The sequence below is a fragment of the Mirounga leonina genome, unplaced genomic scaffold, assembly GCF_011800145.1.
Source record: "Mirounga leonina isolate KUSES-001 unplaced genomic scaffold, KU_Mleo_1.0 Mir_94, whole genome shotgun sequence".
In the NCBI taxonomy this organism is placed as follows: domain Eukaryota; kingdom Metazoa; phylum Chordata; class Mammalia; order Carnivora; family Phocidae; genus Mirounga; species Mirounga leonina.
Window position 1 is genome coordinate 45877965 of NW_023270855.1, and position 24283 is coordinate 45902247.

At 61.7% G+C, this 24283-nt stretch overlaps 2 protein-coding genes across 9 annotated transcripts in view; one reads left to right on the top strand and one right to left on the bottom strand.

Moving 5' to 3' along the window:
• ISYNA1 (inositol-3-phosphate synthase 1) overlaps window positions 1–2141 on the top strand; it is a 14792-nt gene extending 12651 nt beyond the window's left edge. For all 4 annotated transcript variants that reach the window (XM_034997926.1, XM_034997927.1, XM_034997929.1 and 1 more), the window contains 7 exons: window positions 34–227; window positions 467–616; window positions 700–915; window positions 1032–1196; window positions 1288–1401; window positions 1476–1693; window positions 1833–2141. In XM_034997926.1, the coding sequence (XP_034853817.1) occupies window positions 34–227; window positions 467–616; window positions 700–915; window positions 1032–1196; window positions 1288–1401; window positions 1476–1693; window positions 1833–2034 (1259 nt within the window). In that variant the 3' untranslated portion in view covers window positions 2035–2141. The remainder of the gene's footprint in view (window positions 1–33; window positions 228–466; window positions 617–699; window positions 916–1031; window positions 1197–1287; window positions 1402–1475; window positions 1694–1832) is intronic.
• A 214-nt stretch (window positions 2142–2355) lies between these two features.
• Window positions 2356–16588, bottom strand: SSBP4 (single stranded DNA binding protein 4). Of its 5 annotated transcripts, none has more exons than XM_034997934.1 (18): window positions 16241–16587; window positions 10199–10271; window positions 9769–9830; window positions 9595–9679; window positions 6196–6285; window positions 5643–5708; window positions 5360–5419; window positions 5204–5273; window positions 4971–5038; window positions 4815–4882; window positions 4440–4485; window positions 4312–4347; window positions 4146–4200; window positions 3987–4054; window positions 3806–3884; window positions 3375–3403; window positions 3105–3212; window positions 2356–2735 (listed from the first exon to the last, which is right to left on the bottom strand). In XM_034997934.1, exons 1-18 carry the CDS (start codon window positions 16297–16299, stop codon window positions 2706–2708), a joined length of 1152 nt encoding a protein of 383 aa, XP_034853825.1. In that variant the 5' UTR covers window positions 16300–16587; the 3' UTR covers window positions 2356–2705. The 5 variants fall into 5 exon arrangements, with proteins under 5 accessions (XP_034853825.1, XP_034853826.1, XP_034853821.1 ...); XM_034997930.1 differs by having other exon boundaries at window positions 2513–2735; window positions 2989–3212; window positions 16241–16588; XM_034997935.1 differs by lacking the exon at window positions 5643–5708 and having other exon boundaries at window positions 16241–16585.
• Between the last annotated feature and the right edge of the window lie 7695 nt (window positions 16589–24283).

Here is a 24283-nt window from a genome sequence, read left to right on the forward strand (position 1 = left end):
CCCCCCCCCCACCCCCCCACCCCCCCGCCCCAGGCTGGGACATATCGTCGCTGAACCTGGCTGAGGCGATGCGGCGCGCGCAGGTACTGGATTGGGGGCTGCAGGAGCAACTGTGGCCGCACTTGGAGGCCCTGCGCCCGCGGCCCTCTGTCTACATCCCCGAGTTCATCGCAGCTAACCAGAGCGCGCGCGCTGACAACCTCATACTGGGCACGCGCGCACAGCAGGTGCGGCCCCGCCCCAAACCCTGTATCCCTTGCCACTTGTTGCTCTTGCCTTTCGCCCCGAGTTATCACCCACCACCCCTCCCATCGCACCCCCCTCACCCCCGCACCCCCTGCGTTATTGGCCTTTTGTCTCCTCGTTCGCATCCTGAGGTTCCAGACCTCACTTTGCACTTGGGGAAGAGTAGCCCAGACCTCCCCAGATCAAGGAGCCTGTACAGCCTCCTTCCCTCCCCGCCCAGCTGGAGCAGATCCGCAGGGACATCCGCGACTTCCGGTCCAGTGCTGGGCTAGACAAAGTCATCGTGCTGTGGACAGCGAACACGGAGCGCTTCTGCGAAGTGGTCCCAGGCCTCAATGACACCGCCGAGAACCTGCTGCGGACCATCCAGGTGAGTGCATCCAGGGTCGGGAAGAGGGGTCAGGACCAGCCCCAGAGGACCCCTCCGTCCTGATCGCCCGCCTACGTCCACAGCTGGGCCTGGAGGTGTCGCCCTCCACTCTCTTCGCCGTGGCCAGCATCTTGGAGGGCTGCGCCTTCCTCAATGGGTCCCCGCAGAACACGCTGGTGCCTGGGGCGCTCGAGCTCGCCCGCCAGCGACGTGTCTTCGTGGGTGGAGACGACTTCAAGTCAGGCCAGACCAAGGTCAAGTCCGTGCTCGTGGACTTCCTTATCGGCTCTGGCCTCAAGGTGCGTGGGCCTAGGGGGTGCACAGCTCAGGAGGGGGGGCCTGGACCCCAAGCCCGCGCCACGGGGCTTGTGCGCCGCGGGGCCTGCAGCTGCCGCGGGACCCCTTGTTCCCGCAGACCATGTCCATCGTGAGCTACAACCACCTGGGCAACAACGACGGGCAGAACCTGTCGGCGCCGCCCCAGTTCCGCTCCAAGGAGGTGTCCAAGAGCAGCGTGGTGGACGACATGGTGCAGAGCAACCCCGTGCTCTACGCGCCCGGCCAGGAGCCCGACCACTGCGTGCGTGGGCCACAGGCCGCTCTGGGGGGTGGGGGGAAGCCCCTGGCGGAGGAGGGCGGGGACCCCTGTGACCTCGTGCTGGGCCCCCCAGGTGGTCATCAAGTACGTGCCGTATGTGGGCGACAGCAAGCGGGCACTGGACGAGTACACCTCGGAGCTGATGCTGGGCGGCACCAACACGCTGGTGCTGCACAACACGTGCGAGGTGCGGGGCCCGCCGGGGCAGGAGTGGGGCCGCCCGCCGGCCCTGCCCCGCCTTCTGACCCGCCGGCCCTGCAGGACTCCCTCCTGGCCGCGCCCATCATGCTCGACCTGGTGCTGCTGACCGAGCTGTGCCAGCGCGTGAGCTTCTGCACGGACGCCGACCCCGAGCCGCAGGGCTTCCACTCGGTGCTGTCGCTGCTCAGCTTCCTCTTCAAGGCGCCGCTGGTGCCGCCCGGCAGCCCGGTGGTCAATGCGCTCTTCCGCCAGCGCAGCTGCATCGAGAATATCCTCAGGTGGGGCCCGGCTTTGGGGTCCCCATCCGAGGCCCGAATGTCCACTGGCGGCCTCGGCACAGGGACTGTTGGGATTGGAGGCTGTGGGGTTCGCCAGCCGCATGGTCTGGCCCCACTCAGCCCCAACCTTTCCCCCCAGGGCCTGTGTGGGGCTCCCGCCACAGAACCACATGCTTCTGGAACACAAGATGGAGCGCCCCGGCCTCAAGCGAGGGGGGCCTGTGGTCGCCACCTGCCCTCTGCCCTGCAAGAAAGGACCAGCGCCAACTGCCCCCAACGGCTGTACGGGGGATGCCAATGGGCACTCTCGGGCTGACGCACCCCAGATGCCCACCACTTAAGGCCGTGGCCATCCATCTCCCCCAAAACTCTCGTCCCCACTGCCCCTCAGAACCCAACCCTTCCAAGACCCCTGAAGACAATAAAGCCAGTGCCGCTCTCAGCCACAGCATCACCTGGAGGTTCTCGGCGCCTGCAACCTAACCCTAACCACCCCCCAACTCCAGCCCCAAATCCATTTTTCACGTGGTAGACTCTTACCTACCCTTCAGAAACTGATGCCCCAACTCTTGACACTTCTAGAAGCGAGGCCTCTGCCTAACCCCATGATGGGAGGCCGTGGCCACAAGCCACAGCAAAGAAATCTGAGACCAGATACCAAAAACCAAAACCAAGTTACATTTATTGATGGGGCCCACCCCTGCTGTCCAGGGGAAAGGAGGTCCCCAAGGAGCCCCCTGGGACAAAATAGAAATGACAAGAAGGGCCTATACAGGAAAGAACGTCTCTGAGGTCCTTGCGTGGTTTTTTTTGTTTTTCTTTTTTTATAAAATGAGAGTCCTTTGTGCCGGGCTTCCCAGCTGTCCAATCCTTGAACTGGATGGAGTACAGTCGCCCGAGGTGTGACCTCAGACCCTCACCCAGCAGACTGCCCGAGCCCCTGAACCTTGGTCCCAGGCAGGGGCACTAGGCAGAAGCCGAGGCCGGCAGTGGGCAAGGGGCTGCTGCCCCATCACACGCTCATGGTCATCCCGGGCGAGTACTGCGGAGAGACGAGGGGGTGGCGCGCGGAGGCGGGCTCAGCTCCGGCCTCCGCTGGGACCCGCCCCCCCGGGGAGAATGGGGGACGGGGCGGAGGGAGGGGAGGAGACAGGTGGCGATGCGTGGGGAGACCGCCCTGGGGTGCGGGTCCCAGGGTGGGGGTTGGGGCGGGGAAGGGGGGGCCGGTGAGATTAGGGCGGGAGGAGGGGGAGGAGGGACAGGGGAGGGGAAGGATGCCGCGGCCGCCCCCCCACCTGGCCCGCCGCGGTCACGGTCTTGCTCTGGCCCCCCGGCCGCCCCGCCGGGGCCTGCCCGCCAGGCCCCTCCGGCCCGACGCCGCCGCGGGGGGGGAGTCGACGCAGTCGCTTACGCTTTCGCTCGGGAACGGGTGCAGGAAGGTCCCGGCGGCCGCCATCTCGCCGTCGTCCCGCGGGGTGCCCGGGGCGTTGCTCAGGCCGGCCACAGCGCCGGGGGAGCTCTGGGGGCGGCCGTGGTCAGCGCAGGACTCCCCGCCCCGCGGGCCAGGCCCTGCCCACCGCTCCGCCCAACCCCAACTAGGCCCGCACAGCTCTGGCCAAGCCCGCATCCCCGCACCCAGGGAGCCCCAGGCCCCGCCCCACGCAGGAACGCGGCCCCTCACCTTCGGCAACCCGTCCATATCGCCCGAGCCTGTGGACCGACAGACGGCGGGCCGCGGCTCAGATGCGCCTGCGCCAGGCCCGGAACCAATCCCCCGCCCCCACCCCGGCCCAGGGTCAACTAACCCCTCCCCGAACTTGTCCCGGGGCCCTGCCTCCGTCCCCGGGGCCCAGTCCGCTGGGGCGCCGCTGGGGGTCCTGGATGGAGGGTCCGGACGGGGGTCAGTGACGGCACTTTTGGCTTAGTTACTGGAATCTTCCCCCCGCCCCCCCGCCTCCCCTGCCAGCGAGAGGCCCGTGGAAATTCAGGGTGCGACGGGGACGCCCGCGGAGAAACCAGGGAGAGGGGCAGGAGCAACCGCCAGGGGGCGCAAAAGGCTCGCGAAGCAGCGGGGTTGGGGCGTGGGGTGCGTGTCTCGGGACGCCCACTCACCCAGGGATCCGTTCACGTGGTGAGGCTCCATTGCACTCATGGCCGCCATGGGGCCCTCCGGACCAGGGCCGAGCGGGAACTGCGGGCGGGCGGGGGGGGCGGGCAGCGTGGGACTCGGGCCACAAGACCCCCAGCGGGGCCACCGCCTTCCGCAGCCCCCACCCTGGAACCCCCCACTCACATTAGCCCTGCCGGCGCCCGGCCCAATGGGGTTCATGATAGTGTACATGCTCTCGCTGGAGTTGGAGTCTGGGGGAGATACCGGTGCGTGAGGGGATGGGGTGTGAGGATCTCTCCAGGCGAGCACACCCCTCCCTGTATCCCGCCCAGGCTGCAGCACCTCCAGGGCTGGGCATGATGGGTGTTCCAGGGGGCCCTCCTCCTCCTGGGGGTCCCTGCACAAGGAAGGAGACAGAGCAGGTGAGAACGACCCCCCGCATCTGCCAACCATCACCACTGCCCCCTGGCTCAAGTGGCCCAGCCCCCCTCGTCACTCAGTCACTCACCGAGTAGCTGCCGGGGGAGGAGGAGGAATAGGGAATCTGGGGAGAAGGGCAGCTGTGAGCAGTCCACTCTACCGCCACACCGCTAACCCACCCCCCGGCCTCCCCTGGCTGGCCAGCCCGCCTCTCACCGAGTTTCCACTGGGGCTGGCCCATGGGCCTCGCACTCCAGGGCCCCTAGAAGAGACAGTGGGGGGACCCCGGGGTTAGGCCAGGTGGCACACAGCCCCCGACACACTGTGACATCCCCCACCCTGCCCATGTGCCCCCAAACAGGCCCGAGGAGCCGCAGAGTTTGGCTGAGAGTTGGTAACCAGGAATGGATTCTAGTCGGCCCTCAAATCCCATATCCTATGGGATAGGGCCTTTGGGCCTCAGTTTCCCCACCCAGTGCAGCATAAACAACCAGAGCTGTTGTGCAGACTTAGTCTGCCCCAGCAGAGCCGGGCCACGAAGCTGGGTGGTAGCCTACGTGGGTACACCCCAGGGGTCTCTCAGGGCCTTACATGTTCAGGGTGGGCAGGCCTGGGCCAGCGAGGGAGTTCGGTGGGGGCCGCATGCCACCTCCATAGCTCTGGGAAGGCAAAAGGGCTGTGAGTGCAGGCCAAGGTGTCGGGGGAAGCCCCCTGGAAGCGCACCCCCTCTCCTGGCCCAGCCCTCACCTGGGGTCCAACGCTGGCCATGCCCCGTGGAGGTGTCACTCTCTGCATGGGGCCCATGCTCGGATGCCCTGGTGGGGGGGGGGGCAGAAGGGAGCTCAGGCCAGTAACACTCCCCAGTGTGGACATGTGCTGGAGGGGGGTGGTTCTGCACCAGGAGGCAGCAGGGACGAGGAACTTGGGAGCTGGGGTCCTAATGGGTGGGGGGTGGCAGCAGCTGGAGCTTCCCTACTCACCCTGAGCTCGCGGGGAGGGTTCCATGGTGCCAGGAAGGAGGGGCTGGGAGCCGGGGAGGCCCACGGGAGGCTGCGGAGGGGGTGTGGCAGCACTGAGCATGGGTACCCCCACCCTGGCCCAACTCCTGCCCCCCCCTCCCCTCATCCCTCTCTCACCTGACTCGGCATCCGCAGGGTGGGCCGGGGGCCCCCTGGGAACCGCGGTGACATGAAGGGCTGGAAGAGGTGGGCCGGGGATCAGCACCTCCCGCCACCCGCTCACCCCCCAAAGCTACCCTGTTCCTGCAGTGCCCAGGCCCCCAGCCTGGACAGCCCCCTCCTCCAGGACCAGCCAGCAAACTGCAGCCAGCCAGTGCCCGGTGCGTGAGTGCGGTGGGGCTGGGGTCTCAAGTTGCTGGGATGTGCGTGTGCAAAGGGGCGGGGCGTCACAGGTCCTTACCTGAACGTGAGGCCCCATCATGGGGGCGTTGGGGTTGTGGGGGGGCTGCTGGGAGCCGGGGGGGCCCTAGGAGGACAGAACCAGGTGGGTTGGGAGGAGCGAGGTCCACCGAAGCTTCACTGTTCTCTGTGGCCCTGCTGAGCCTGGCCAGGAAGGGTGAGGGGACGCCATGGAGGCGGGAGGGTGGGCCAGCCCTGCACTCCCCTGAGTGGAAGACGGGCTTTGGGGTGGGGGGCCCTACAGGAACAGTCATGGGCAAGACCCACGGCTCAGAGAGCCATGCTCCGAGGCCCTTAGCAACCAGGCCCGTGCAGGCCAACGTCACAGAGACCCCGCCCTCTCCTGCACTGGGGCCCAGCCCATGCAGCCGCTCCCTGCCCCCGCCACCAAGGCCTGTGTGCAAATGCCCACCTCGCGGACAAACCCCTACCAACTGCAGCCTGCCGGGGCCTCTCCCCGTGGGACCACCCACGCCCATCATGGCCCACGCTGTTCACCCTCCGACACATGCCCACTTGAGTTGGAGAACAAGGGGCACCGGCCCTGGCTGTACCTGGAAGAAGCCGGGTGCCATGGGGCCTGCTGCCATCGCGTCGTTGGGGGCCATGCTCCCCATCACAGGACTGGGGGCCGCTACAGCGCTCTGCAGAGGTGAGGAAGACCAGGAGAACCTGCTCACGTCACTTCCTGCTTGAGTGTCCCCTCCTGTCCGCAAACAGCCCACTCCACAGAGCAAGGAACCTGGGCCATCGGGTGTTCTACCCATGTGAGCACGTGAGGACGCCTGGAGGGTTCTCTAGGTGAAGGAGGAGTGACTGCTCCTGTCCCCACCCCGGTTTTAGCAGCCCTGACTTGGTGTCCTCCTCAAATGTGCCGTGTGGCCGTGGACCCAGGCTTTGCCTCTTCTGTACCCAAGACACTGGAGGTGATCGGGGCCCTGTCAGGTGCAGCACACAGTCCAGGGGGAAGGCCAGGGACCTGGGGATCCCAGCTCCTAAGGCGTCAGTCCCAAGCATGAGGATTCTGGGGGGGTCTGAAAATGCCAATAAGCCAGGGCCCCCGTGGGCACGCGCCTCTTGCATCTGGCACAGGCTTGCTCTTTCCATCGGAATCTCACATCAGACCAGTGGGGGCATGGTCCCTGACTCTAGCCCCGGCCCAGCAGGCCCCATGTCCTCCTGGCTGGTAAAGCGGATTAGCTGGACTCCCAGCTCTACCCAAGACACCCCAAATAAACACAAAAATCAACTGGCAGCTTCCAGATGAACCTCCCTCCCAGAGGGCTGCTCTCTGGGGCTGTGGCGCAGAGAACTCCCCTCTTCCTCCAGTTGGGAAGGGAAGGAAGAGCAGGACTACTGGGATGGGGTCTCCAGGCTCCAGGCCTCTCTTCAGTTGGAGGAGGGGAGAAGACCGGGTGCTAGACAGGGGGGTTCCCATGTCAGCCCAGGGTGGAGATGCTGGTGGCGGCCGGGTACAGGCTGACAGGCCACTTCCTCTGGTAGGTTCCAAGTCCCAGGCTTGTCTGCCTTTGGGAACAGAGCAGGGAGGAGGAGGGAAATGCAGGCCTAGTCTACAGGGTAGAGGGGACACATCAAAGGTTAAGGAAGGAGGACTCTGCAAGGACTGAGTAAACACAGTAATTCTCGGGAGGCCCCTCAACTCTTGTCTGTCTGGATCATCTGCCCCCCCCTCCACCCCCAATGGGATCCAAGACGTATGGTCTGTGTGGGTCACGGCTATTCTTGGGACTGGCACAAGCCATCACACAGGGATGCCCAAGATTTTGCAAAACTGCAGCCACTTGGGCTCAGAGAAGTTAAGCATTGTGCCCACAGTCACAGAGCACTTCCTGCCCCACAGAAGTGGGGAGAGGGCCCCTTGGCTGCGTCAGAGCAGGACCCCTGTAGACATACCCCTCCCCTTGGGTATTGCAAGCTGCCCCCCCTTCCTGCCCCTTCTCAAAGATCAACCTCTGAAGGACTCCTGCCCAGGCCCCAAGCTGGGGGGGGGGAGCTGCAGGGGGTGGCGGGGAACAGCCCTCCCTGGCCTATGGTGACCGAAAACACTCCCAGGGCCTGGCACCAATCTTTTGAAAGCCCAAGAGACCCTAGGAGTGGGGGGATAAAGCTCTCACCCCCCTCCAAACTGCCAGGTTCCCCCTGCCTCCACCAACGCCCCCCCTCCCCCAGACACAGAGCCTGACAGCTGGAGCAGCTATTGTATTCTCGCAGGCGTCTGCCTCAGTGGCTGGAGGAGGTACTTCTGAGCCCTCGGTCTGTCCACTCCCCCCAACCTACCCCACAGGGAGGGTGGGAGAGCAGTTCCCCCTTTCAAGCCACAGCAGGCGCCAGAGCATTTCCTGGTGCGGGGGGCAGCTGCTCTCTGGGCTGCCGACGAGGTGTGGGGGCAGGGAGAAGATAGGGCACCGCTCACCCGGCTCCCCAACTCTAGGCCCAGAAGGGTTAATACAGGGCGGGCCCACCCTCCCTGGCGGGTGGCCCGAGCTAGACCCCCCACGTCAATCATCCACCCGGAGACGCCCTGGCCCATCCCGCGTTGCTATGACGATGGGTTGGGCGCGCTAGCGTTTCCTGGAGACGCCGAGGTCGGCCGAGGAGCCGGGAGTGGTGAACTGAGCCCCCCACTCGGAGGGGGCCCCGACCGTGCAGGGGAGGCGAGCACGGCGCTCCCCCCACGTTAGAGCAGCGGCTGGTCAGGATGTGCGCCCGCAGCCACAGGGAACCCGTCACCCCGGGGCTAGGGTGCTGCCCCCCCCCACACCCGCTGTGCCCGCACCATCTCCCCCGACGCACTCCGCTGCCATGGTAACCGGCGCGCTCCCGGGAAGCGCGCTCCCGTGGACGTGGAGAACCCTGCGTTCCGCCTTCCTGCCCTCCCCAGAGGGGCCCTGAGAGGCCACTAGAGGTGGGGGCAGAGGCGAAGCCGGGGCGGGGGGGGGGGGGGCGGGGGGGGGGGGGGGCACTTTATGTGGGGAGGCGGTGCACGACCTTGACCAACTGCAGAGCGAGATGGGGACGGCCACGCCCTGGGAGGCCCGAGGGGGCACAGCAGGGCGGACTGCTCAGGCTGTGAGGATGCCAGCTGTAGGAGAGTGGGTGCACAAGGGGGAGGGCGAGAGAAGGGGGAGCTCGCCTAGAGCTGCACGCCCCTGGACGCCAGCTGAGCTGCTGCTTTTCCTGGAGTGGGCCCAGAGCCCCCCACCCTTCCTGTCCAGCCAGAGACCTCTCAGAGAAGCCAGGTGGCCAAGCCCCACAGCCAGGACCAAGAAGAGGATAAACGCAGGGGCAGCCATCTGCTCCCCATGACAATGAGATGCCACCAGCCCTTTCATGTTATCCCCCCTCCTCTCCAGATAGGCCTCTGACCCCCACTCAACCTGGAGGGAAACTGAGGCCAAAGAGGTGGGGTCAACAGCCCCAATCACCAAGCAAAGTCAGGAAGTGTATTGCCCAAGGGTGCACCTGCCAGTTAGCCAACCCCAGGGTCCCCTGAGCTCAAAAAGGCTGGGGTGGGAGGGGGTATGCCGTGGTGGCCCCCAACACACACACACACACACACACACACACACACCACCACCACCACCCCCCCACCCAGCTGGGCAGATGGGGAGGCAGAGCTCCTGGCTCCCCAAGGGATTCCAAAGAGGGGAAGGAGAGGTAGGGCTGGCTTCAGGAAGGTGGGGGGGGGGGCTGTGGGGACTCTCAGGAGCTGGGTGCAATGGAAGGAGCCTCCCCCACCCTGTGAGTGACCCTAGACTGAGGAGAGGGCATAGGGACTCCCAGAAGTGGGCAAGATCCCAGATCAAACCCCAACACCAGACCCACCTGCCCACCCAAGCCAATCTCAGGCCACGCAGGCCCCCAAGGCCACAGGCCCCCAAACTGGCCCATGCCCAAGAGCCCTGGTCCCGGTCCCTGGGGCAGGGACTCACGTAGTCCTGGAAGGCCTTGGCCTCATTTGAGTGCTCACATGCCTCTCTGCGGTCGGGTGCTGCACAGTACAAGTCCCAGAACACACTGTGGGCAGCAGGGGGGGGACGATGGTTTCCCCATGCGTCCCCACCCAGCCCCCCTCCAGGGTCCACCCTGGCCAGCCCCACACGCACCACCACCAGGAATGTAGGAAGCCTGGGGGTTCCCCCAGTGTAATGTTCTTCTCCCATCGGATCTGCAGGGGAAAAACAAGACAGTGAGGGGGTCTGCTGCCTGGCCCTGCCCAACCTCTTCCAACCTGAGGCAGCCCCAGGGCTGGGGCCTGGGAGACAGGGAAACAGCAGCCCTGAGCAAGGGTGCAGGGCAGAGGACAACTGGGTAAGGGGCAGAGAAGTGGGCACAGATCCTCAGATGGCCAGACAGATGCCTCGACCCCAGCCCACGGGCCCTGACCCACCCCAGCCCTCAGTTCCCAGGGCCAGCAGAGGGGCAACCGAACCCCACCATTGGAGCCCCAATGGAAAGGGGGTGGAGTGGACCCCAGGGTATAGGCAGTAAGGAAGGACCCAGCTGGGGGGGCCCTGCCTGGCGAGGCTGGCTTACCTCAGACAGAAAGGTCTGGGCTGACTTCTGGGCACCGACGTGCAGCAGGTACTCGTAGACATACAGCGCCAACCTGCAGGCAGGCCAGGTGCGGATGGGCTCAGGCTCTCCGGAGGCCCCACAACCCTTCCCCAAGGGTCCCTGGGTGTGGCCTCAGTGAGCCCTTCGTGATACCATCTTCAGCCTCACTCACTGCCCCCCAATGGTTCCCCAACCCCCCCATCTCTCCCACCCTGATGTGATGGCTTCATCAGGTGCTCAGACCTGCCAGCTCCTACATATCCATCAATACCCAGCCGGCAGGCCCTTCCTCTAGGCAGCACTCCCAGCAGTCCCTGACCCCTGACTTGCAAGTCATCCATTCTGCTCAGTTCCACATCCCCTCGTGGACCAAGTCCTGGCCCCATCCTGCCAATGCTGAGACCCCAGAACAGCCTTCGTCCCAGGGAGGTCTTGTGGCCGGGAGAAAGGGCTCCTAGAGGTCACTCCAGACTCTGCCCTGGGTGGGGTCTCCCAGCGGGTACCCGAGGCCATGTGGTCAGGGCCCAACACCTAATTTCCTTCCAGCCTTGTCTTCTAGAGAAAGAAAGGGGCCCTCTAACCTGAGGTCTTCCTCCGCCAGGTGTCCCCGGACCCCCATTCTCTTTCTCAGGACCAGCGCCCATCCACCCGTGGTGGCCATGACCTAGCTACACCAGCCCCGCAGGGGGGAGTGTGGAGAAGCGAGGGCAGGTGAGGGGCAGCAGGGCCTGCCTTGTAGAAACACAGTGCCCAGCACCCTTGGACACACCAGTTTGGCTGCTGCCTGCCCCAAGAACACAAGCCACCTTCCAGCCAGTAGCGTCCTCCACAGGCCACACAGGGAGGCCGGCCCCTCTACACCATCTTCCGAGCCTCCGCATCCTCAGCCCCAACACCCCCTCATCAGTCCTCCCCATCAGCAAGCAGAGAAACAACTTCCTGCCTCCTGGGGTCACCCATTTCCCAACCATCCACAGTTACTGCCCCCTCCCGGTGCTCCCAGGGACATAGGGTCCCTCGGTCCAGGCCCCGGGGGGGAGGGGGGGCGGTGCTGGGAGGGTAGGGTCTAGATCCAAGATGGGGGGGCTCCCCCAGGGCTGGCCTGAGCTGGAAGCCCTTCCAGGATGCCTCCCCACTCAGCAGGCCACCCCTCCCTGGCTGAGGGCCCCCACCCCTAAAATAACCCTGCTTTGACTCATGTTCCTGTTCTCTCCCACCTTCCCAGCCAGGCTTCTTGATCCTCACATACCCGCCCCCCATCAGATCAGCCCCCTCCCTTAGCTCCCCTCCCCTTTCGCTGAGGGGGTTCTAGCCATTCTGTTCCCCCCCCCCCCCCCCCCCCCCCTCTCCCCGCCCCCGCCCCCCCCCCCCCCAACAGCTTCTGCCCTTGCCCTGGATCCTCTTCCTCCCTCCATCCATTTTCATTCATTCAGCATTCACCCAGCATCTCTTTGTGCAGTGAACACAACAGACACCTGACCCCCGGAGGCTACCTGCTGAGTTCTATGGTGGGCCGGAAGATAGTGCGTGCTAGGGAAGGACAAGAGGGGGACATTTGAGGGACTGGGATGGGCAGCTGTCCCAGGGCAAGGGGTGCCCCCAGCTCACCCCACACCAGATGAGCTGTGGACAGCCACCGAGAGGGACAGGGCACAGAGAGGTATGGCTCGTGGTGGTCACACTGCTCCAAGTGTGGGTTTTCCTCAAGATTGGCTGTGGACTCCGCCACATCATCACACCCCTCTCAGCCTTCCTGGTCCCATGGCCTCCAGGTTTACCTGGCCAACTCACTCCTATGATTCTCTTCCTTTCTAGAGGCTTCCTGAGCCTTCAAGTGGTCTGCATCTGCCAGCCCTGCGTCCATTAGTGAAGGAACAACGGACTGAAGCAGAGCCAACAAGCCCAGGCCTGCCCGCCCCCCTCCCGCACCCTCTGGGCAAGGAGAGAGGCTGAGAGAGGTCCAGCCAGTCCCTCACCCATTTGGGGGGTCACTGCAGGAGGCAGGAAAGTCTGGGGCTGAGATGCCCAGAGAAAAGGCAGCAAGAAGGGATGGGGGGGATCCAGGTAGGCAGATGTAAGGATAGGGGCAGGGAGGCAGCAGTCTTGCCCTTGGGGCATTCTGGCTCAGGAAGCTTCCTGAAGAAATGACCCTTGGCTCCCACCACATCCACCAAGGTTGCTGACACTGCCAGCCATCAGGTCCTCCTACACCTCCCCTTTGCCCTCAACCGTTCTTCAGGGGTGGCATCTGATCCGGGATGCAGGACCCCATCCCGGGCTGCTCCCCTCCTCCCTCCACTAGCCCTGCCCCAGCTCAGCCCTGGGCCCCCACTTCCTTCTCTGGATGGCCTCCTCTCCCGCTTTGATGACATCTTCATGCAGCTGCCCATGGGGTGCGCCAGCCCAGCCCTCCCAAACTTGGGATTCACATAACATCTAGTGGTCCATCCTCAACATGCTCCCCGCCCAGCTTCTTCCTCTCCCCACCTCCCCTGCCCCCCCCCCACATCTGACTTGGGTAGTCTGGCCTTGACTCACAAAGGTACACAGGTGCGTGAATATCCACCCAGCCATCCCCCTGAGATCACTGCACTTAACTGAATTTAGGGGAAAAACTTGAGAAAAAAGCTCACTCTTCTGCTTTGGAGCCCTCTTCCTGCTGCTTCTACCACACTTGGTCCAGGCTACCACCACCTCTTACCTGGATTTCGACAGGGCTCCCCCAGCGGCTGCTCCCTCCCCAGCCTCTGGAGTCTACACACACACCCAATAGCACGCCTCCTTCAGTCCCTCCAGTGCCCCAACACACTAGCACACTGGCCCTCCCCCACCCCAGGGCCTTTGCACAGGGTGTCCCCCCACTCAGGGCACTTCCACCTAGAGACCTATGTGGTTCAAATGTCACCTGTCACAGTCTTCCCTGTCACACCTAAACTCCACCTGCCCCATCCACCCCCCCAACCACCTTATTTATCCCCTTCTGACACATGTCTCTCTGCCCACTGCCTGCAGCTCTTTCTAGAATATAGCTTTGGGAGGGCAAGGACTTGGTCTCTTTCCCTCACTACTGAAATTACAACAGCACCCAGGGCATCTTGGGCCCCTTGCTACCACAAATGAATGAAAAAAAAACCACAGGGACTCCCTCCTGCGAGGATAGGTTTAACACAGGCAGTCTGGTAAGAACCAGTAAAAGTTAGCTTAGTATTTCAAAGTTAAGGATTTGGGGTTTTATCCCCAAAGCAAAGAGAAGCCAGAGAAGATTTTAGGTTTTGCTGATTTCTCTTATGTGTTCTTACTTTAATTTTTACCAGGATAGAGTCTCAGGGAAGGACTGTGAGCTGTTTTGTTTTGAGTGAAAAATTTTGAAGCCTGGACATTTGACCATGTTGTTTTGAGACCTTCAGGGCGCCACCCCATGCAGGGCCTCCAGCTTGAGGTGTCCCTGTCCAGGCCCTGATCTCACATATGGGGAAGGGCCTGGGCTCTGGATCCAAATCCTGGCATCCCCACCCCTAATCATGTTGGCAAATGACCTGCAGAACAAAGAGCAGGCTCATGGGAAGGGCTTCTGCTGTGAGAGGGCAGGTGGATGGAAGAAACGAGTGACCTAGAGGATATGGGGTGCCCAGACCCCAAGTGCTCACAGGAAGAAAGGCACACAGGGCTGCTCAGGTGACAGAACGGGATGTTAGAGTCTTGGAGACTACAACGTGGCGCCACCACTGTAATTAGCAAGAATTATGGTAGGTAACGGAGGCTCTGAGCACTAGCACAGTGTCCTCCTCCCCCTTAAAGCCCCTGGACTTGCTGCTGGGTGCTGGGAGACTCCGCTCAGGGCCTTGTGTCACTTCCCAACAGAGGGACGCTCCAGCCCACACATTTCTTCCCCCCACCCTCCACCCCCACCCTCAAGGCCAGGCCTTTGGGTGTCTCACCACCTGCCTGACAGCCTCCACGCACGCCCCTTACAGCCCTTCTCCCAGCCAGTGGCCTGGGCGATGACCCCCACTCACAAATTCCCCCTCTGTCTTCCTCCTCCTCCTGTTCCTTCCCTCTTCTCAAGCCCTTCCTTGGAAGCTCCCGTGTCCACTGGCTCTGCTTAGCCTCCAGGACTCAGTTCAGGGGTTCCTTTCTCAAGAAACTCTTGCCCATCTGCCCTCCAAACAAGGATGCCCACAGCCACACCTGGAAGCCCAGCAAGAGACAGAGCAAACACAAGGTGATTCCCTCACCTGCTGGGCTAAGGAACAAACTACACGTGGTCATGTGCCCCTTCTCAAAACCAATCCCAGAAAAAACACAAGACACCAACCATGGTTGTCATTTATGGAACTATTTAAACCTACCTGGCAGCACCTCACATTAGCAGAACCTCTGGGGCCACAGGGGGAAGGATATAAAGGGGACAAAGGGGCCTTCGACTACCCGTCACCTTTGTCCTCTTATTTAAAAAGCCCCCAAACCAAGGACCAAATCCAAGTGCTAGTTAGTGCTGGGTGGTAGGTGCCCTCCAGGCTGCCCTGTAGGCTGGGAGTGTTTATTAATGGATCCACCACCATCCATGCACCCAGCAGGTACTCAGTTCATTTCTGGGGCAGGCTGTCCCAGAACTAGTGTTGAGATGAGGAGCAAGAAGCGGGCCCAGGACAGGGACCTGAGAAGGAAGAAGGGCAGGAGGAGGTAGGACTTCGAGCAGGGAGAAAAACACAGTACCAGAGAGCTAAGGACCTGAGCAGTATAACCCCCCCCCCCATCCCCATTTCACAGAGGAGGATACCGAGGCCCAGAGACAGGAAGTGGCTCGGCTGGTGGCTGCCTGTGAGGGGTGCTCTACCTGCAGCCTCTCACCCCCTCCCTGTGAGAATCCTACAAGGTCGGTTGTCCACGTTTCAGAAACCGATGCTCGGAGCAACCAGCCGACCTGTCCAGTGTGCCTTCCCCGCTCCCGCCCCACTCCCGCTTTCTGAGCGCTCTCCCGCGCCCCAGACCCTGAGACCTCAGCAGATCGCTTCCTCTCCAGGGCCCCAGCACCCCCACGGATGAAATAGGGGATGTGACCATCTGGTGTTTTCCAAACTTTCTTTAGCAGCAGAACCCTACCTCCAAACCAAGGCTTAGATGGGACCCTCTATAAGAAATGGACGAGCACAGGACAGGTCTGGCCATCAAGGGGCCTGGAACACAGGCAGGACGGAGCCTTTAGCCTCCGCCTGAGGCGTTTTTGCAGATCCCAGAGTCCTCCCACTGTCGGCCGTGCGGCCTCCCCAGGGGCCCCACCCAGCTGCCCCCGCCGGGCTGGGGCTAGCAGCCCTCAGGCCCTCTCCTCTCTCAAGCTCTTCCTACGTGCAGGGGTCCCCAACTGGCCAGTCTCGCCCGCCCCGCAAACTTCCCCGGAGACTGCGATGCCGCTCCGTGCGCGACCTCGCGCGCACGCGCGACCGCAAACTCACGCACCCAAGTCTCGACCGTCGGGGAGGTCTCGCGACCCTCGAGTCCCGCTCGGGTCTCTCGCGCCCCCTCAAATCCTGCGCCCTCGAGTCTCGCGCGCCCCTGCAATGTCGCGTCTCCCCAGCCCTCGAGTTTCACGCGCCCCCTCAAATCTCGCGAACTTCGGGTCTCCGGCGCCCCTTCAACTCTCACGACCTCTCGGCTCTCGCGCACCGCCCCCCAAACCTCACGACTCCTTGCGCCCCTCTTGCCCCCGGAGTCTCACGCGCCCCCCAAATCTCGCGAACTCTTAAGCTCCTCACACCCCTTAGATCTAGCGCACTCCCACAGATCTCGCGACCCCTCGAGCCCCTCGGGCCTCGCACGCCCCTCAAATCTCGCGCCCCTCGGGTCTCGCGCGCCCCCGCAAATCTCGCGACCCCTCCAGCGCGCTTCGGCCCCGCACGCCCTGCCCCCGCGCCCACGTGCCCCGCGCGGTGCCCGCCGGCATTGGGGCCCACGGAAGCTGCGCGGCGGCCGAGCCCCGCCCCCGGCGCCCCCGGCTCCCCCGGCCCCGGCCCACCGACTCACTTCTCGCGGGCCTGGCTGTCGGAGGGCACGGCCGAGCCCTTGCCCCCCTTGGCGTACATGCTGCTCCGAGCCGCCGCCGCCGCCGCCGCCGCTGCCGCCGGGGCCCACACCTGTCAGGCGGCTCCGCGGGCCGCGCTAGCGGTCGCCATAGCTACCCCGCGCCCCGGGCCTCACCGCCCCGAGCCCCGCACGGGCACCGCGGGCATCGTCCGCGCGGGGGAGCTCCAGACGGCCAAGGCGGCGGCGGCGGCAGCGGCGGCAGCTCCAGCTTCAGCTCCAGCCACGGGTTTTATTTTCTTCCTCTCTTCCCTCAGCGCGGGCTGTTCCGGGAAGCGCGCGCCCCCTCCTCCCTCCGCGCGCGCCCCCGCCCGCCGCCTCCCTGCCGCCCGCGAGCGCCGCTCTTAAAGGGGCGATGGCGGGCGCGCGGATGGGTCCCGCTGTGGGGACCGTGGGCCCGGCGCGCACGCGCAGTGCCCGCCGCAGGGGGGGGCGCGGGTACACACACGCAGGCACGGGTGGGGACGGCCACCTGGGGACACACAGCAGGATACAGTTGATCACGGCTACACACACACTCCCCAGATAGGACCAACCACCCAAATTGTACACCCAGGAACACAGCCAAACACAGTTGCAGCTACACTGTTGGACACAGGACTACACACATAGATCCACATAGCTACTGGAACAACTAGTGAGAGTTCCATAAAGCAATAGGCAGTCACACGGGGTGCACGACCCCGCGGAACTACCCCACACAGCTTGAGAAGGAACCGCCACACACACAGCTCACTCAGGGACACACTGTCATACACACGGAGGTATACACAGTGACTGTCAGAACAACAAAACATACAGATCACCACTCACATAGACACACAGCCCCACAGACACACGGAGGCTCAGCTATGCTACAGCTTCCGACAAGCTGCGGAAGGAGCCCATGCAGCTACTTGCGGTCACCCTGGGGCACACGGTCCTAGCCTACCCAGGGCTCCACACACAGACCTGGGGTCTCACAGGGCCATAGATGAGTCAGTGTCACACAGTCACATGGCCTGTGGACACTCACTGCCACATAGACACGCAACACACACATGCAACACAAAGACAAGCACACAAGGATAGCCGGGTCACACCCTAGCAGCCACCCTGCGCGGCTCCACAGTCACACCCTGTGTCAATAGTAGTCGCTGGGCGATTGTCCACTGGGTCATTCCTGCTGCTATTTCTCAACTTCTGTATTGCCAGCGGCAAATGGGGCGCATCCCACCTTTAATCGCCCCTCTGCAGGAGTCAGGACTGCAGGCAGTCCCCCTCCTGGGGCCCTTCTCCCTCCAGGGTCTGTGAAATGGGGGACAGACATTGAGGTAAGGGCCCCAAGGCAAGGGTGCCTGGGAGGGGTGGACGCCTGTGCACTGGACCCGCTTGCCACGGGTGGGGGGAGGCAGTCCAGTGATTCCAGGTCTGGATGTTTCTGTGACTATTTGCCATAGGTGTTCTTTTTTCCTGTGCACGACTGCGTGTGTGTGTATGTGAGTGTCTTGATGGGTGTACCCCCTCCCACTGCGAGCTGACCCCCTGTTATACCTCCCTCTTAGAGGCTACGCCCCCCAGTGGGGATCCCCACCCCTCAGGCCTTCTGGCGGTCGGGAAGTCGGGAGCCGCTGGGGTTCCGGACAGGCGGAGAGGAAGGGAAGGGCCAGGCTGGCCCCAGCCCCGCCTCCATCCCCAGGGGCCTCGGCCGGGGTTGGAGGGGGACGCCAGCCCTTCCCACTTCCTGTCCAGCCGGTCGTCCCCTCCCCCAGCTTCCTCTCCCGCGGGGCCCCCCGGAGCCAGGGGCCGGCGTAGAGGAGGAGCCTGCGCTGCGAGGTAGTGGGGGTGCGGCCGCCAAGCTTCTGTAGGGCATCGAGCCCCGGACGCCACCGGCGGACGTGGGCGTCAAGGGCACCCTCATCGTAATACCCGCTCCCACCACCGCTCTCCAGTGCCTACTTCCAGCGAGACACAGAGAAAGTGTGGCTCACCCAAGTCACACAGCGTATTGGTGACAACTGTGACACCCAGGCCCTGCCACCCCAGGCACCCCCTATTTATCTCCCAATGCTCCATGGCTCCCCAGGATTCTGTGTCCTGCGCAGGTCCCTCGCCCTCTCTGAGCCACGGTTCCTTGAGTCATTGTGCGTCTCCAACCTCCCCACAAACATTTACTGAGCGTCTGTTGTGTGCAGGGCTCTGGGGACCCAGGCAGGACGCGTTGCTACTGCTTGTGGAGCAGATTCTGAAGGGGAAGGCTGACCGTCAAAAGCTGGCGAGTCAGTAGGATAATTTCAGGGAGTACCACATTCTGGGCCGAGGGAGGGGTTCCCGGTGGAGAGGACCAAGCGACGGCCGAGTGGGCCCAGCTCCCGGAGCAGGGTGGAAGCGAGGGGAGAGAAGGAGGGAGACGGAGGCGCGAGCTGCGAAGGGGGAGGCGCGGCCGGCTGGAGCGACAAGCGCGGTTCTCATGGCAACGGGGACGGTTCTCCAAACACAGCTTCGGTGCCGGCGGAAAAGTCCGAGAAGAGCGAGCTCTGGGCCCCACGCGGCGTCAGGGAAGCTGAGCCGCAAGCACATCCGAACCGGGCGCACGCCCTGCAAAAGCCGAACCCACAAAAGAGCCCCCCCCCGCACTCATACAAGGGAGGGGCATGGGGGGGAGGAAAGTTTTGTTTTGTTTTTTTTTTAATAAGGGGTGGGGGTGGATCTGAAAGATCTGAAAGCAAAATGTTCAGACTGCAATCACAGAAGTGCAAAGGCCCTGAGGTGGGTGCATGCTTAAGGTGTTGGACGCAGAGCGAGGAGGGCAGTGTGGCTGAAGCAGGGGGAAGAGGACCCGGATCACTCCCGAGGGGATCGGCTGAGATTTGTTCCAAGAGCAATAGGGAGCCACCGGAAGGTGTGTAGCCGTGAGGGGCAGGATCTGCAACAGGATTTTAAGAAGTACCACGGGGTTCCTGGGTAGATTGGGATGGCATGGAGGATGCAGGAGGTTGCCCTGGGAAGAGGCCCAGATAGACAGGGGCTCTGGGCCATGGCAGACCTGGGATTTGATTAAGGGGCCCCGGCGGGGATGCAAGCAGAGTAGGCTAAGGGTCTAGGCTGGATCCCAGACCAGCGATCCCTCCACCAGCTCCCGATCGCCCCCGTGTGGCTTCGCGGACCCTGCAGCCTTGAGCCGATTCTCTGCCTCTTTTGGGATTACCACCGGTTTGGGGGCGGTGCCTGGGGGAGCCTGAAGCTGGCTATGCTTGTAGGGCTGGGGGGTTGCCTAGAGGGGAGGCTGTCCCTCCCCACTCCCTTCCAGTCCTTCCATTCTTCATACCCACCCTTCACAGGCCCACCTCATGGCCTTTGCCCTAGCTGTTCCTGCTGCCTGGAGGGCAGTTTGGCTCCTGGCCTGGCCTATTCTAGTTCCTTCTTCTCCCCCCATCCTCTCCCTCCTTCCCCTCTTTCTCCTCCCGTCCCTTCTTCTTGCCTTCCTTGGCCATCTCCCCTAGATTACGGATTCTTCCCTGGCCTTGGTTGGATTTGTCACTGTTAACGATAAAATGATGCATCAGATAATCTGCGGGCAGCCTCCGCCTTCCACTGGATCTGGCCTCCCTGCGGACACGGCCCTGGCGGCCGGTGAATATGTTGCAGGAGTCGCTCGGAAGTCTGGTTTGCGTTTTCCTGATGATGGTTTTTCCTCTCCACTGGAGATGGAAGCAGCGCCCCCCACCCCACCCCGCCCCATTAAAGTGGCAGGCGTTGGGCGGGGCCAGGATCCGGAGGGCGGCTCCCGCAGCCCCGCCCCAGCCGTGCGTGGGAGGCGGGCCACAGCTGGGAGCAGGGTCTGGGCCAGGAGATGTTTCCTCTCAGAAGCTGTAATTATGGGTAATTTTCTAACTGCAACACAAAAATTAAAACCCAAACAACACGGGAGGGGAGAAGCCACAGCAGCCGGTGAGCGCTAGAGCAGGGATGGGAGTCCCCGCCGACACCTGGCGGGAGGAGCAAGGCCCCCAACCCAGGAGTGTTGGGAGGAGGGGGCAAAGGCTCGCTCAGATGTGCTAGGCTCCTTGAAGAGGCAGCAACCGCTTGGAGTTTCAGTTTCCTTTACTCCAAGACCGATCGCCTGGAGGCAGAAGTCCCCGGATGGAGGATGATCCTGGGTTTGAATTCTGGCTGTGCAGGTCCGCTTGTGAGTCTTTGGGCAGGAAGCGACTGAACCCCCAAGCTTGCAGAGCTGCCAGGAACTCTAGGCGAGAGAAGGGATCCAGGAGGACTGGGAAGAGGAGCCTCAACCAAACCCACAGCACCTGTGTCCATTCTCCACAAGGCTTAGCCTGAGCCAGTACACTGCCCTACTTTCTGTGGGCTCCCGTGCCCACAAATTAAGCCCCTGCCCCTCCTCCCTGCACTTGAATTCCAGAGCCAAACCAGTCATTAGAAATTGGTGTGCTCAGGGCGCCTGGGTGGCTCAGTTGGTTAAGCGACTGTCTTCGGCTCAGGTCATGATCGCGGAGTCCCGGGATCGAGTCCCACGTGGGGCTCCCTGCTCAGCAGGGAGTCTGCCTCTCTCTCTGACCCTCCCCCCTCTCATGCTCTCTATCTCATTCTTTCTCTCAAATAAATAAATAAAATCTTTAAAAAAAAAAAAAGAAAGAAAGAAATTGGTGTGCTCAGCTCGGGATTAGATCATCCCTGGAAAATCCACCCAGCAACCTCATTGGAGAGGCAGCCTATCTTCTTCCCATGTTAGAGAATGGGGAAACTGAACCCCAAGAGGTACTGAGGGAGTCACATAGGTGACCCAGTGGCAGCACTTCACCCACTGGCGTGCCTGCCCTGTCTGGGGTCTGGGATACTCACTCTGGGAAATTGGAGGCATTTTGTGGAAAACTCAGGCCTGGGGGGGGGGGGGGGGGGGGGAGGGAGGAGCAGGGAGGAGAGTAATGAAGGAGGGGAGAGCCTGTAGCAGCTACAGAGAGAGTTTTGCAGGTAAAACCGAGGCTTAGCACAGGGAAGCAACTTGCCTGAAGACACACAGCAGAGAGTGGAGGACCAGGTCCCACTTTGGGGTGCACTGGCAACACCCCTCCCTTAGCTTTCCTCTCCAGAGCTCCGGTCTCTTCCTGTGGCAGAGGAAAGAGTTTCCATGACACCCTAAGGTCCCACTCTCTTTCTGGACCGTAAAGGGGAAGGGTCTTTTCTTTCCCATTTGGGAGTCCCTCAGCTTAATAACAACATGGGGGAATGGATGCTTGCTAAGCACCAGAAATTGGGTACTTTTTGTCCATGATCCTGTTGTATGCATCCAGCTCATCCCCACCCCAGGGCCTTTGCAAGGGTGTTCTCCCTGCCTGGGACACCTTCCCCCCCAGCCGTTCCCCATGGCCTGCTTCTCTTCATCCTACAGACCTCAGCTCCAGCAATGTCCTCTCAGAGAGGCCCTCCAACCTGGGTCACGTTGGATTTTCCTGAAAATCTTGTTTTTGCACATTGATTTCCCATGTCCTCAGTAATCCGTGAGGTCCATGAGGGCAGGGAATTTGAATGTTTTGTTCAGTGCTTAGAGCAATGCTTGGCACACAGCAGGAGTAATGAATTAAAAATTACCACTGTCCCCTCTGTGCTGGGATCCAAGGCCTCTAGTATCCCCAGGGGTCTCAGCCTGACTGTGACACAAACTCTCATTACCATCCTCCCATCATTACCATCCTCCCTATAGCCAGGGTGGAATCTGGAGGTCGGAAGAGCCAGGGACCAATTTTCTGTCTCTACCAAGGCCACCAGGACTTGCAATCCTGAGTATGGCCACACGAGGACAGCAGAGACTCGCAGCACCAACTCCTGAGGGTCCCCGCAGGCTTCGCCCTGGTGCCCCTTTGGAACAGCTCTTGAGACCTCAAAGTTTCAGGCTTGGAATGTTGTTAGCTTCTCTTGACCTTGCCCATGCCCCCAGGTCAGCTTCCAAATATATACTTACATTTTTATGTGTTGAATTATTTCATAGCAAGAAAGGAGAAAAATACAAAAAAAACCTTCCCAGTTCCCTACCACCCCAAAAAACTTCCCATTTTGAACTCTGACCTGAACATCTTTTGTTTCCCCTTTTTTTTTCTGCATTTTTTTCCCTCCAGAAATCTTCTTTGATTAACCTTTCAAAACTGTGAACCACCCCGTCTTGCTTTCCAAATCCCCCTACACTGTTTAACTTTTTCTCCATTGAACTATTATTTCCTAACCACTTTTAAATGTGGTAATTTATGGTTCATCGCGCCCTCCCCACTGGAATATCAGCTCCTCAAGGGCACGAGTTTTGCTGCATTCAGTAGGCGCTCAGTAAATATTTGAGGAAGGAATGAAATCTTACCAAAAATAAACAAAGCCTAACAAATAAAACAAAATACCTTCCTTAGCCCACAGCCACAGGTAATCACTATCATGAACTCAAGTCCAAATCCATGTATCCAGGAGTGACATAGAGATTCACTGCGCATCTTGGAATGGTTCTTTGGAACCTCCCAGGTAGATGCAGACAAATGCATCTTGTGTTTGAGCACAGTATACCCTAATGGTCAACCACACAGTTTCTGTGGTTGACCCTCAGTTGCTGTTGCGCCTTGGGCAAGCTACTCAAACACACCATGCCTTAGTTTCCCTGTCTGTAAAATGGGGGAGGGGTCTTATCAGTTCTAATGAACTGGTAATGACAGTTCCTATCTCAAGGGGTTATCGTGAAGATTACATCTCTCTTTTTTAAGTTTATTTTTTATTTATTTTTAAAAATCTCTACACCCAATGTGGGGCTTGAACTCACAACCCCGAGATCAAGAGTTGCATGCTCCTGGGCACCTCGGTAGCTCAGTTGATTGATTATGCGGTGGGCTCTTGATTTTGGCTCAGGTCATGATCTCAGGGTCCTGGGGATGGAGTTCCACGTTGGACTCCGTGCTCAGAGTGAACTCTGGAAGTCTGCATCAGGATTCTCTCCCTCTGTGCCTCCCCTCACTTGCTCCTGGGCTCTCTCTTTCAAAAAAAAAAAAATAGTTGCATGCTCTACCCACTGAGCCAGCCAGGTGTCCCAATCACTCCACCTATCTTAATTTGGGGTCCCTGAGAAGCAGGCCCTAAGAACAGATTTGGGGAACTTCACTGTTTGGGAGGGTGTTCCCGGAAGCCCCTGGTCCGGGCCGCGAGCACAGAGAAGGAGCCCTGCAGGGGGCGCCAACCAGCAGGCTCCCAGGAGCCGGTTTCCCAGGGGGCCCTCGGGGCGACAGCCCGGAGCCCGCCTCGGAGATACCGGAGGTGGTGGGGAGCTGAGGCATTTCTGATCAGCTCGCCTTCCGTCTTGTGGTTGAGGGGCGTCCCCAGGAGAGCCCTGTGGGCCAGCAGGGTGGCCTCCCACTGCCGGAGCAGCCCTCGGCTAAGCAGCGAGCAGGTGGACGGTGCTCGCTGACCGCAGCCGCCTCGGTGCCACGTTTGGTTTGCTCCCCCACCGCCGACAAGAGCGTTCAGTGGCTTCTCAAATTTTACTATAACCGGCGTGGCCACGTGACCTCAAACAGGCTCTTTCCGCATCATTAAAAATCCAGCTTTAACCTTATGAATTCGATTTTGGTGCATCGATGGGCCCTCATGTACCACTCCCCTTCCTCCATGGGACACTCAGCCTGCGTCCTAAGTCGCCTGTGTCCCCCCGTGCCAGGCACACGCTCACGTTCACATCTGCTTCTCGGCCCTTGCCACCCCACAGGGTGGTTTTCACTGTCTGTCTTTTAGGGGGGAGGAGGCGGAGGCGGAGAGAGATTAAGGCACTGGCCCTGGGTCACACGGCCCTGAAGTGGCCAAGCCGACCTCAGTCCAGGGCCAAGCCGACCTCAGTCGTTGTTTGCTGGATGCATGCCTGATCTGCGGTTGCCCTGTCTGTCCACAGTTGGCCCCTGAGTCAGTTCTGCTGCCCCAGCCCAGCCCTGGGTTCTCACACCTGCCCCAGGTCCTGCCCTGCTGGCTCCA